The sequence below is a fragment of the Oncorhynchus nerka genome, linkage group LG14, assembly GCF_034236695.1.
Source record: "Oncorhynchus nerka isolate Pitt River linkage group LG14, Oner_Uvic_2.0, whole genome shotgun sequence".
NCBI lineage: Eukaryota > Metazoa > Chordata > Actinopteri > Salmoniformes > Salmonidae > Oncorhynchus > Oncorhynchus nerka.
This window is the reverse complement of record NC_088409.1, coordinates 33,553,444-33,567,362: the sequence shown is the minus strand read 5'-3', so window position 1 is coordinate 33,567,362 and position 13,919 is coordinate 33,553,444. Positions and strand designations below refer to the sequence as shown.

General features: G+C 44.0%; 1 protein-coding gene across 2 annotated transcripts in view; it reads right to left on the bottom strand.

Moving 5' to 3' along the window:
* Window positions 1-13,919, bottom strand: part of LOC115142176 (cyclin-dependent kinase 14) — a 315,071-nt gene that overhangs the window by 233,740 nt on the left and 67,412 nt on the right. For both annotated transcript variants that reach the window (XM_065028009.1, XM_065028010.1), the window contains 3 exons: window positions 8,511-8,605; window positions 7,464-7,543; window positions 3,942-4,036 (listed from right to left, as the gene is read on the bottom strand). In XM_065028009.1, coding sequence (XP_064884081.1) covers window positions 3,942-4,036; window positions 7,464-7,543; window positions 8,511-8,605 — 270 coding nt within the window. The remainder of the gene's footprint in view (window positions 1-3,941; window positions 4,037-7,463; window positions 7,544-8,510; window positions 8,606-13,919) is intronic.

Genomic DNA, 13,919 nt, shown 5'->3' with positions numbered 1-13,919 from the left:
TCTGTCATAATAAAGACAGATCCTTGTCAACCGTGTCCACTTACAGACAGCATCTACTTGATGAATATATATACTTTAAATTGGTTAGCTCTTATACTTGCACATGGAGCAGAGAAACACCACTGAAAGACCTCCGCAACCCTTCTATCCAAATTGACCTCTGTTCTCCAGGTAATCAAAATGTACACTTTAAGGCCAGAGAGCATCCTCATTAGAATCCCTACAACCAGCTACAGACTGCCCAGAGCCTGGTTCTGTCATCTCTCAGAGGATCTGGTCAGAATGTATTACCAGGAGCAGATGTTCCCACTGACCCTGCTGAACCATGCTGTTTCTGACCAACAGGGGGCCACACACTAGACTAGCGTACATACCGTACGGTATCAGAACTGGCTCTTGATCTGATGCACCAGGCCATATAGCACACAGTACGGATGAAAACAAACGTGGAGCGGGACTATTTAGAAAGATGACTAAGGATATTCTGAGAGACGGCTGGGTCTTGTTTTGCATGTCTATGTCAGCAGGGTAGCCTAGTGGTTAGAGCGTTGGACTAGTAACCGGAAGGTTGCAAGTTCAAATCCCCGAGCTGACAAGGTACAAATCTGTCGTTCTGCCCCTGAACAGGCAATTAACCCACTGTTCCTAGGCCGTCATTGAAAATAAGAATTTGTTCTTAACTGACTTGCCTAGTTAAATAAAATACAAAAATTGTAGATACGGTCTATTGGAGTAATGCTGAGCAGAGACTTTACTACTCCTAGAGATTGGTATTCTGGCTGGTTTGAACTTATCAGTGGATGTTATCCATATGCATTTATGTCAGCAGTAACAACAGGCCACACTACTACAGAGCAGAGAGAGGGAACTCCTGCTGCTATTGCTGTCCACAGCACTATGTGTGCTATGAAAACCTACAGAGAAAGCAACCCTGTACAGTATGTGTGCTATGAAAACCTACAGAAACAGCAACCCTGTACAGTATGTGTGCTATGAAAACCTACAGAAACAGCAACCCTGTACAGTATATGTGCTATGAAAACCTACAGAGAAAGCAACCCTGTACAGTATGTGTGCTATGAAAACCTACAGAGAAAGCAACCCTGTACAGTATGTGTGCTATGAAAACCTACAGAGAAAGCAACCCTGTACAGTATGTGTGCTATGAAAACCTACAGAAACAGCAACCCTGTACAGTATGTGTGCTATGAAAACCTACAGAAACAGCAACCCTGTACAGTATGTGTGCTATGAAAACCTACAGAGAAAGCAACCCTGTACAGTATGTGTGCTATGAAAACCTACAGAGAAAGCAACCCTGTACAGTATGTGTGCTATGAAAACCTACAGAGAAAGCAACCCTGTACAGTATGTGTGCTATGAAAACCTACAGAGAAAGCAACCCTGTACAGTATGTGTGCTATGAAAACCTACAGAAACAGCAACCCTGTACAGTATATGTTCTATGAAAACCTACAGAAACAGCAACCCTGTACAGTATGTGTGCTATGAAAACCTACAGAGAAAGCAACCCTGTACAGTATATGTGCTATGAAAACCTACAGAAACAGCAACCCTGTACAGTATGTGTGCTATGAAAACCTACAGAGAAAGCAACCCTGTACAGTATGTGTGCTATGAAAACCTACAGAAACAGCAACCCTGTACAGTATGTGTGCTATGAAAACCTACAGAGAAAGCAACCCTGTACAGTATGTGTGCTATGAAAACCTACAGAGAAAGCAACCCTGTACAGTATGTGTGCTATGAAAACCTACAGAGAAAGCAACCCTGTACAGTATGTGTGCTATGAAAACCTACAGAAACAGCAACCCTGTACAGTATATGTGCTATGAAAACCTACAGAGAAAGCAACCCTGTACAGTATATGTGCTATGAAAACCTACAGAGAAAGCAACCCTGTACAGTGTGTGTGCTATGAAAACCTACAGAAACAGCAACCCTGTACAGTATATGTGCTATGAAAACCTACAGAGAAAGCAACCCTGTACAGTATGTGTGCTATGAAAACCTACAGAAACAGCAACCCTGTACAGTATGTGTGCTATGAAAACCTACAGAGAAAGCAACCCTGTACAGTATGTGTGCTATGAAAACCTACAGAGAAAGCAACCCTGTACAGTATGTGTGCTATGAAAACCTACAGAAACAGCAACCCTGTACAGTATGTGTGCTATGAAAACCTACAGAGAAAGCAACCCTGTACAGTATGTGTGCTATGAAAACCTACAGAGAAAGCAACCCTGTACAGTATATGTGCTATGAAAACCTACAGAGAAAGCAACCCTGTACAGTATGTGTGCTATGAAAACCTACAGAGAAAGCAACCCTGTACAGTATATGTGCTATGAAAACCTACAGAGAAAGCAACCCTGTACAGTATATGTGCTATGAAAACCTACAGAAACAGCAACCCTGTACAGTATGTGTGCTATGAAAACCTACAGAGAAAGCAACCCTGTACAGTATGTGTGCTATGAAAACCTACAGAGAAAGCAACCCTGTACAGTATGTGTGCTATGAAAACCTACAGAAACAGCAACCCTGTACAGTATGTGTGCTATGAAAACCTACAGAGAAAGCAACCCTGTACAGTATGTGTGCTATGAAAACCTACAGAGAAAGCAACCCTGTACAGTATATGTGCTATGAAAACCTACAGAGAAAGCAACCCTGTACAGTATGTGTGCTATGAAAACCTACAGAAACAGCAACCCTGTACAGTATGTGTGCTATGAAAACCTACAGAGAAAGCAACCCTGTACAGTATGTGTGCTATGAAAACCTACAGAAACAGCAACCCTGTACAGTATGTGTGCTATGAAAACCTACAGAGAAAGCAACCCTGTACACTATGTGTGCTATGAAAACCTACAGAGAAAGCAACCCTGTACAGTACGTGTGCTATGAAAACCTACAGAGAAAGCAACCCTGTACAGTATGTGTGCTATGAAAACCTGCAGAGAAAGCAACCCTGTACAGTATGTGTGCTATGAAAACCTACAGAGAAAGCAACCCTGTACAGTATATGTGCTATGAAAACCTACAGAGAAAGCAACCCTGTACAGTATGTGTGCTATGAAAACCTACAGGAACAGCAACCCTGTACAGTATGTGTGCTATGAAAACCTACAGAGAAAGCAACCCTGTACAGTATGTGTGCTATGAAAACCTACAGAAACAGCAACCCTGTACAGTATGTGTGCTATGAAAACCTACAGAAACAGCAACCCTGTACAGTATGTGTGCTATGAAAACCTACAGAAACAGCAACCCTGTACAGTATATGTGCTATGAAAACCTACAGAGAAAGCAACCCTGTACAGTATATGTGCTATGAAAACCTACAGAAACAGCAACCCTCAATTAAAATGTTCCCCCATGAAGCCAGGGCTGGGTTCAAAGCTGGGCATGAAGCTGCCATGCCACTCGTGGTTAGGCCACCATTCTATGGCACTCGGATCACTGTTTCTGTTAAAGCCTGGAGGAAAATGTCCCAGGCTTGGGTTCAGTTTTTAACAGGCAAGACAAAACATTACTCAACCATCTTATAAACAAAGAATATGTGTGTAAAACTAGCCAGAGCTCATGTCTCTTTGGACTGGGATGAAATAAGTCAATGTCAATAACTGAAGAGTGAGAAGTCAAACGAATAAAACCCTAAAACAAGTTAGTTATTCTATTTCTAGAATGAAACTGTGGCTTTTTGAATTTCATCTTAACATTTACATTTACATTTAAGTCATTTAGCAGACGCTCTTAAAATACATTTTACACTAATCAAATATATTGATCCTCTACTACTGACTCACATATCCAGTTGGCTCAAATACCTGTTCTGAGCTAGCCCTGTAAACCTGATGTACTACAGTACCCATGATGCTCTGTGCAACATATCCAGATGGCTCTCTGACACTCACCACATACTCAAAGACCAGCGTCAGGGTTTCCTTGGTGTGGATGATGTCATGGAGCAGCACGATGTTGGAGTGCTTCAGACCTTTCAGAAGAGACGCTAGGAAAACACAGGATACAGTATTATTATCATGATGAAGCAGTTACATGCTAAACTACCATCAGTATTACCATTTATTTACAATATGATAAAGAAAATAATAGAATAGAATAAAGCCCAATATAAAATAATAGAAGAATATAGCCTAATATAATAGAATAGAACATAGTCTAATATAATATAATATAGCCTAAAATAATATAATATAGCCTAATAGAATAGAATAAAGCCCAATTTAAAAGAATAGAATAGAATAGAGCTTAATAGAATGTAATACAGCCTAAAATAATATAATATAGCCTAATAGAATAGAATATAATACAACCTAATAGAATAGAATAGAATATAGCCTAATATAATAAAAAAGAATATAGCCTAATATAATATAATAAAGCCTAATAGAATAGAATATAGCCTAATTGAATAGAATACAACATAGCCTAATATAATATAATATAATATAGCCTAATAGAATATAATAGAATATAGAGGATGGTAATAGTAATAGTCAATAGTACGATTTAGAATAGAATAGAACAGAAATGATTAGAAAATAATAGAATGGAATGAAATGGAACAGAAAATAAAATTATATAATAATTACTACCATTACTACCATCTATGGCAATCATGAATCACACTGGAGTCAATGCGGTTCTGGTGAAATAGTTATATAACTGGTTTCAGTTTGCCACCAACTTTTTGAGAGTAGAAACTTTGAGAGAGAGCGAGAGAGAGAGAGAGAAAGAGAGAGAGAGAGATAAAGTAGAGAGAGAGACAGAGACAGAGAGAGACAGAGAGAGAGAGAGAGAGAGAAAGTAGAGAGAGAAAGTAGAGAGAGAGAGAGCGAGAGAAAGTAGAGAGAGAGAAAGAGCGATAGAGAGAGAAAGTAGAGAGAGAAAGAGAGAGAGAGAGTAGAGAGAGAAAGTAGAGAGAGAGAGAGTAAAGAGAGAGAGTAGAGAGAGAGAGTGAGAGAGAGAGAGTAAAGAGAGAGAGTGAGAGAGAGAGAGTAAAGAGAGAGAGTAGAGAGAGAGAGAGAGAGCGAGAGAGAGTAAAGAGAGAGAGAGAGAAAGTAGAGAGAGAGAGAGCGAGAGAGAGAGAAAGTAGAGCAAGAGAGAGCGAGAGAGAGAGAAAGTAGAGAGGAGAGAGAGCGAGAGAGAGAAAGTAGAGAGAGAAAGAGAGAGAGAGAGTAGAGAGAGAAAGTAGAGAGAGAGAGAGAGAGAGAGAGAGAGAGAAAGTAGAGAGAGAGAGAGTAAAGAGAGAGAGTAAGGAAAGAGAAAGCTAAAGCCTTGGGGAGGGACCATCACATTATTTGGGAGGCAAAGCTCTGTGTCTATTGTGTCAGCTTGCGGGCCGGGCGTGAACAGAGCAATTAGTGGTAATGGTCAGCGTCGCTCTAAACCCTCGCTGGAGGAGCCGTGCTGCGCTGTTTCAATTGGCGGCTACGGAGGGAGAGAACACTTCACACAACGCCTTTTCATGTGTTTGAAAGATGTGATCTGAGGCACTACGGCTCCACCTCTCCCTCCACCCATTACTGAGGAGACACAATCACCACAGCTGGGCCAAACAAACAGTTGTCAGAAATCTTATCTCGTTAAGAGCTAAACAACACAGGGAACGGTCTCATTTAGAACAGAGAGCGGGAGCGGCATATTAAGTGTGTTTTTATTATGAGAAGCCTAAATGGGATTTTCAGACTGTTGCGAATGTGATTAATTTAGCAAACAGCAATTTTGTTTCAAGGGCACAGGGAGAGAGAGAACCTATGGCGTCGTGATCTGCAGAGCAGAGCACACAGCACAGAGCCATTGTGCATTAACACTTAAAGCACTGAAACCCCTAAAGATCAAAGGCAATGCTCGTCTCACGCATATCTGTCCTAGTGGTATAGACACGAGGTACCTCAAAGGCTGCTGCACCAATTTAGGTAAAGATCTATACAGTCTATGCACCAGGCTCTCCCTACATCCCTCCTGACACACAGAGGCTGACTGTGTTGGTAATGTTATTGTGTGTGCCCATGCACACACACACGTATGCCTAGATACATGCACGGATGCGCACACATATGCAAGCACGCATGCACTCACGCATTCATACACAAACACACACCTGGGTCCTCTCTCAGGGGTGTAGGTATTGCTTTCAACACCGCAATGTAATTCTGTCCACGTTTCCACTCTGGGAGCATCTCGGCCCAGTAATCGCTGAATTAGTTCAATTTCAAAGTGCTTTTCTGATCCGCTCACCGGGGGAGAGAAGGATGGGGAGGAAGGGAGGGAGGCTGGAGCGGGGATGAGGCGATGTGAAGAGGGGCTGGTGCATGGCTCTCAGCTCAGTTCATCAGCCCAGGATCCCATAGATCAAACAGCCAGAATCTTTTTCTCATCTAAATGAAGCAAGGCTCCAGCCCAGCCAGGCCCAGCTCTGCCTGTGGAGGTGAGTCTGCCACATATTTCTCACACCCACCCTCACATTCAGGAACCTCCAAGCCTTCTAGCCACTCAGCTCCAGTTAGCCAGAACACCAAGGACTGCTAGCCGACCTTCACACAACTTGACATGCTGTGACACACGGCCAGGGACCAGGAGAAAGCACCCCAGCGCCAAGAACATCCCTCAAATCAAATCAAATTTATTTATATAGCCCTTCGTACATCAGCTGATATCTCAAAGTGCTGTACAGAAACCCAGCCTAAAACCCCAAACAGCAAGCAATGCAGGTGTAGAAGCACGGTGGCTAGGAAAAACTCCCTAGAAAGGCCAAAACCTAGGAAGAAACCTAGAGAGGAACCAGGCTATGTGGGGTGGCCAGTCCTCTTCTGGCTATGCCGGGTGGAGATTATAACAGAACATGGCCAAGATGTTCAAATGTTCATAAATGACCAGCATGGTCGTATAATAATAAGGCAGAACAGTTGAAACTGGAGCAGCAGCACGGTCAGGTGGACTGGGGACAGCAAGGAGTCATGTCAGGTAGTCCTGGTGCATGGTCCTAGGGCTCAGGTCAGTTGAAACCCTCTGAAGTGATTTAGCCATGATGGAACGCTATGCAGACGAATAAGGTAGACATGGCCAATGGGATGGGTTATTGGTTTTCATAAGGCTGAAACTCAGTCAGATCCTTATCTAACTAACACCAGAGGCAGTTTTATAATTTGGCTGTGCTTGTTAAGGCTTCAGATTTGGCTTTTCTAGATTAAACATTTTTTGTTAGAGACGTTAGCTCCCCTCTCTCTGACAACCCTCTGAACTAACAGTCACCATTACACAAACAACAAGTCCACTTAACCCAAGTACCTAGAATAACAACACTTAACGTTATCTTCAAACTCTTCAAGTCCAATTAAAGTGAACTCTACAGTATTTAGACTGTACAGGAGCCTAATCCTAATGTAACCCTTCAGGGTGTGACAGAGACCAACCTTCTCTGATGGCGGTGAACGGTGTCCCCTCCTCCTCCTGCAGACGAATCACTTTCAGGGCTACCAGCTTGCCGTTCACCCTGACAACAAGAAGATAAGACACCCCAACAAGTTACACTTCATCCCATGAAAAAAGGACTCAATAATGAGGCAGGCAGTGAATGGAGAAAATGGTAGATTTCTGTAAGTCAATGAAATGCAATTTAGGAGCACTGAGGTGAGACTTAGTAGAAGACCAGAAGATTAAATCAAATGAACCTCACCAATCAAATCCATTGTAGTGAAGAAAAACACATACAAAGTAACTTCATTACAGTGAGAAATTGCCTCAATACATTTCAATCCATTTACGGCTATGACATTTTCATTTGCTACATTTTAATTATCAGAACCTGGGGAATTTTACAACTATGCACAAACAGGAAAAAAGGAAAATAACATAACAATAACTCTTAAACAATCGTTAAATAATTCCATTCCAAAATGACTTAATAAAACAAATTGTATTTCATGGTTGGGAAGTGCAGATTTTTTCTTAGTGTAATATGGGAAATAAATGAATATGGAATATGGACAGTAATTGTTATTATCCATAACCACTTTACTGCTTCATGATTACAAGCAGCTATGTGCATTTCAATTGGTCATATACAGTTATGTAGGAAATGCGGAAAATGCAGTGCAGTCAAAAACGTGATTTTCCTGTGTTTTATTTACAGTATATTTCCACACTTTAAGGTTGGAATAATATTGTGAAATTAGGAAAATTATTATAATGCCCTTTTAGTGTAGGAGCTGTTTGAAAAGACCACCTGAAGTTTCAGTCTGTTTTGGTGGGATGGGATTTTGGCCTGTCTGGTGACATCACCAGACTGTAAATGTGTAAACCAATAAGAAAGAGAGTTCCAAACGTTTCCCTTTCCCACCCAGACCCCTCCCAGACAAAAAACTATTGAAAACTATTTTAATTGCTACCCAAAAAAGATTTGATATTGAGATAATAACAGCTGCATTGGACCATTCCATTAACATTGTTTAGGCACTCACTTGCTTTTCCCTTTGTATACTGTAGCGTACGAGCCTTCTCCCAGCTTCTCAAGCTTCTCATAGGAATCAGCCTTTCCGAACTTGGGGCTTGTGGGCTGAAACAGAGAGAGAGAATATAATTCAGGAAAAGAGACACCAATTTCAGTAGAGAGGGCTCAGTTTGGCTGTATTAAGTGAGAGAGCAGCCTTAGGGGCAATCTATATCTGTGTAGATGATGCAAGAGCCAAGGCACTTGGAGCTTGGTTGATGTAACAGCATTGTTACCAAACAATAATGTTAACCCTAAGAAAGCTACAATACGTGCTATTTCACAAGGAGGGACATGGTACGGTAGTTGTTGTGGTTTGGGTCAAGAGGCCTAAAGACAACAACACCAGATCCACTCTGTAACACCAGACACTTGTGAACCTGCTGGCACACAGCCTGTAGAAAAATGGCACGGTCTGTTTCACTGGTTTCTACTCTGGATGATGGAAAGCTTTCAGTCATCCAGGAAATGGGTTGTGTAGGATTTCACACACAGAGACTCTGTAATAAAGGTCTGGAGGAAATATCTCTGCTGCAGCAAGCAGGACCGAACACCATTGAAAGAAAAATAAATAGTAGTATGTGCTTTGTGAATCTCAGAAGATCTCAAGAGTATATTGCTTTTAAGCCACTTCAGACCCCAATTCCACACTTCTATAACAAATTTTCATATTTCTGGAGTTCATTGGTAAGAAAACAGTGCAGAAGGTGTACGCTTTGCAGGTACAACCATTTTAATAAACTAGTTTTGGCTGCATGGTATTGACAATCAACTGTTGAATGAAAATATGATGGGTCCTATCAATGTTTGAATGAAGATGGTACCCGTTCTATTATTGGAAAACAGCAGGTAGGTCCTATAGAGTCGGAACAAATCCTGTCCGTGTCATGTTTCTCTCTAAGTGCTCCGTGGGGATCATGATGGATCATGGGACGATGACACCAGTCAGATGAATTAAGGCCGCCGAAGGCAGACCTGGCTCTCTAGAGAAGACAGGCTATGTGCAGACTGCCCACAAAATGAGGTGGAAACTGAGCTGCACTTCCTAACCTCCTGCCAAATGTATGACCATATTAGAGACACATATTTCCCTGTGATTACACAGACCCACAAAAGAATTCGAAAACAAATCCAATTTTGATAAACTCTCATTTCAATTGGGTTTAATAACACAGTGTGCAATCACACCTGGCCAGGGTAACAGGAGAACAGAGGACACAACAAGCTACTGGATCGGTTTCATAATAGTGTGTCATGTTTACGGCCTGTTCGATTTGTTCCACTCTTACTAATGTTACAGACACACTTATCAATGATTTACAGACGGGGAGAGTAAAGAAAGAAAGAAGGAAAGAAAGAAAGAAAGAAAGAGAGAGAGAGAGAGAGAGAGAGAGAGAGAGAGAGAAAGAGCAAGAGAGAGAGAGAGAATTAACACTCATGCATTCGTCTTGAACTCTTCACGGAAATGGAGTGATAAAAACCCATTACCCATAACACACTGCAACTGACAGCTTCCTCCAAAATCTCTCTCTATCTCAGACAATCAGGCCCAAAAGGAAGTCTCAACCTCCATCAGCAACTCTTCTTTGGAGGAAACGGTGTGTGTGTGTGTGTGTGTGTGTGTGTGTGTGTGTGTGTGTGTGTGTGTGTGTGTGCATCCGTGCATGCGTCCGCATGTCATCAAGACTTTCTCTTACATTCCATTGTTATCTTTAAGAATAACTGAAAAGAACAATGACTGACAGCAATTTAACCTGTTGTGGACCTGTCTGTCCTTTCAGTGATGTAGCATTTCAGCCCTGGTGGCAGACAGACATGAATATATCTGCGATCTCTTACTGTTGTCATATTTTAAATACAGGGGCTTCTAGAGGTTAACGTCTGGCTGCTGTAATGTCTCTGTTTTGTCATTTAAAGAGCGAGTGTACCAGACAAGAGAAAGCTCCAACACATTCCAGACAATCCCTGGGGAATAGTTCTCCCGTCATCACTGTCTCTCTTTGGGCAGTGTGGGCACACACGCTCACGCAAACACACACGCATGTATGTGCACATACACGCATGCAAAAAAGCACATAAGCACACACACGCAAACATGCACTCACAGTTTTTAGCAGTGTCTTCTCCCCTCTGGTTGCTATCTAGTCATCTCCTGCCGCCCCACTAATAAGTCCATGCAGCATTTCTGAGGGTTTTATAAACAAAGAAATTCTCCTGGGAGACGACAGGAAGTGAGTGAAACCCAGCTGGACAGGCTGCAGGCTGCTCACACATCTCAGCCTATTACAGGTCAAATACAGGGCTGTTAAAGGCCACTGTAGGGTCTGGTAGAACTCAAATGGGCCAACAACGGGATATGCTGCAACATAGAATATGCTGCAACACGGAATCTGCTGCAACACGGAATCTGCTGCAACACAGAATCTGCTGCAACACAGAATCTGCTGCAACACAGAATCTGCTGCAACACAAACACACTCACCTAGTGTATGTTATATTGTAAAGGGAGTAGGTCCTGACCCAGGACCAGATATATCCCCAAAGATACGTCCAACAAACACAGGGTAGTTTTTCAGCCAACAGCCTGGTGAGCCAACACAAACACACACTCAGGACCAGTCAATGTGTGAAGCGGCTCTCCAGCGGATTGTTGGCCTGATGGTTTAGCAGAACACAGGTTGATTATTAGAGAAATGGAGGTCAGGGTTAAGGGTGAGACACATCACTAGCCTGATTGGCTGAGAGCCTACTACCTGGCCAGATAGCCCCACTTCATTTCCCCACCAGTTAACAAGCAATTGGATGTCTCGGGTAAGGTGGGGGTCCTATGGGGCTACCGTTCAGCTTTGCCTCTCTCTCTCTCCCTCTCTCTCAATTACATTTCTCTCTCTCTCCCTCTCTCTCTGTCTCCTCCAGTCTAAGTGCCCCTTGTACTGTACATCTAATGCATTTTCCATGTCCATGAATGTTCAACCAAATGGATGCTATCTGGGGTTCTCTCTTTCAACCTTTCATTTTCTATCTGTTTCTAGCCTTTGTCTCTGTCCTCTCTCTGTAGATGGTAAATACCTCAGGTCTCTTCCTGCCTACCCCATGCTGGTACAGTACTGTAAGCTAAAGACCCTACTGAAGTTATTTGACATTTACCATTTAATGTTCGACAACAAGAGTGCAGAGCTCTGGTCCTCAAGGGCAGCGTACACCAGGTGTTTGTCCTTGGCTTTTAATTAGACATTCATTACCATCTGTGGAGCCAGGTGTGTGGACCCTCTGGCCAGTCAGTAGCATTAACTGGTTGATTACATGTCAGGGAGAGAGAGCTGAAACCAAACAGCAGGACTGTGGTCCGTGAGGACTGTAGCTCTGAGATGTGCACCAATGTACTATTGGAAATACTAGAACATCACTGGAAAATAAGTGGTTCAGCATGAAATGCTGAAAAAATAAGAGAAGTAGGCAGGGAAAGATGGCTGATGGCTCCAGTAGCCTAAGCAATAGGACCATTACACTTACATTACACTTACATCAATTTACATTGTTAGATGTGTTGTGACCCAAACTGTCACGGTTGTTAGGATAGACGGACCAAGGCCCAGCAATAAACAATAAACAAACAATGACCGTGAAGTAACAGAGCATACATCAGCACTCAACAAAACAATATCCCACAAAGCAGGTGGGAGAAAGGGGTTCCTAAATATGATCCCCAATAGAGGCAACAATTACCAGCTGCCTCTAATTGAGAACCATACAACCCAGCCACATAGAAAATCAATGACTGGAACACCCCCCTAGTCACGCTCTGACCTAAACACCGATGGCTCTCTATGGTCAGGGCGTGACAGTACCCCCCCCCCCCAAAGGTGCGGACTCCGGCCGCAAAACCTGAAACCAAATGGGGAGGGTAGGGGGGATGACTTGTGTCGGTGGTGGCTCCGGTGCGGGTCGTAGCCCCCGCCCCGACCACGGATCCGGCCATGGAGCTGGGTTGGACACCGCGCCTGGACTGGGCACCGGCGGCGAGGAAGCCTCCGGCCATGGAGCTGGGTGGAACGCCGTGCCTGGACTGGGCACCGGCGCAGCGGAAGGCTTCGGCCAAGGAGCTGGGTTGGACGCCGCGCCTGGACTGGGCACCGGCTCAGAGGAGAGCTCCGGCATTGGACGCCGTGCCCGGACTGGGCACCGGCTCAGAGGAAGACTCCTGCCATAGAGCAGGACTGGACACCGTGCCTGGACTGGGCACCGGCTCAGAGGAAGACTCCTGCCATAGAGCAGGACTGGACACCGTGCCTGGACTGGGCACCGGCGCAGAGGAAGGCTCCTGCCATAGAGCAGGACTGGACACCGTGCCTGGACTGGGCACCGGCGCCAGAGGAAGGCTCCTGCCATAGAGCAGGACTGGACACCGTGCCTGGACTGGGCACCGGCGCAGAGGAAGGCTCCTGCCATAGAGCAGGACTGGACACCGTGCCTGGACTGGGCACCGGCTCAGAGGAGAGCTCCGGCATTGGACGCCGTGCCCGGACTGGGCACCGGCGCAGAGGAGAGCTCCAGCATTGGACGCCGTGCCCGGACTGGGCACCGGCGCAGAAGAAGGCTCCTGTCATAGAGCAGGACTGGATTGTGGGTGAGGGTTGGAGCGAGCGGTCGCATCTGCACTCGGTCCGCAGGTAGTATTACATTTCATTACATTTCATTATAGTACAACGGTTTGATTTGTCTAATCTTATCAATTTCTTCTTAGCTAGCTACACAGCCGTCTTTGTTTCATAGATAATTGCGTAATTATCGTATTTCGTCGTCCTAACGCAGTCTACACTGCCCTGCAGCTAGCCAGCTAGCTAACGTCCACCGTTAGCTAGTCCACCGTCTACCGATTAGCAGCACAACTATTACACTCAACCGAACGACTTGATTAGTGTAGTGTTAGCTAGCTACATAGTTGTCTTTGCTGTCTTCGTACCCAAGATAATTGTGTAGTTTAGAGTGTGTAGTTTTATGTCGTCCTTAACATAGGAGACTCTGCTAGCTAGCCAACAGCTAGCCAACGTCTACCGAACAGAACTTCTGCACTCAACAATCCGGTCGCATTTCGCTTCGCTCCACAGGTAGTATCACATTTTTCATTTCATTTCATTACAGTACAACGGCTTGATTTGTTTGATCGTAGCTAGCTACATAGCTAGCTACACAGCCGTCTTTGTATCAAAGATAATTGTGTAGTCTAGAGCGACTTCCTAGGTTAGTTAGCCAGCTATTGTCGTTCTTTTAACGCAACGTAACGTAATCAACACTGCTAGCTAGCCAGCTAGCCCCGAATAGCAGCACAGTAGAAACTATTACACTCAACGGAACGACTTGATTAGTGTAGTGTCAACAA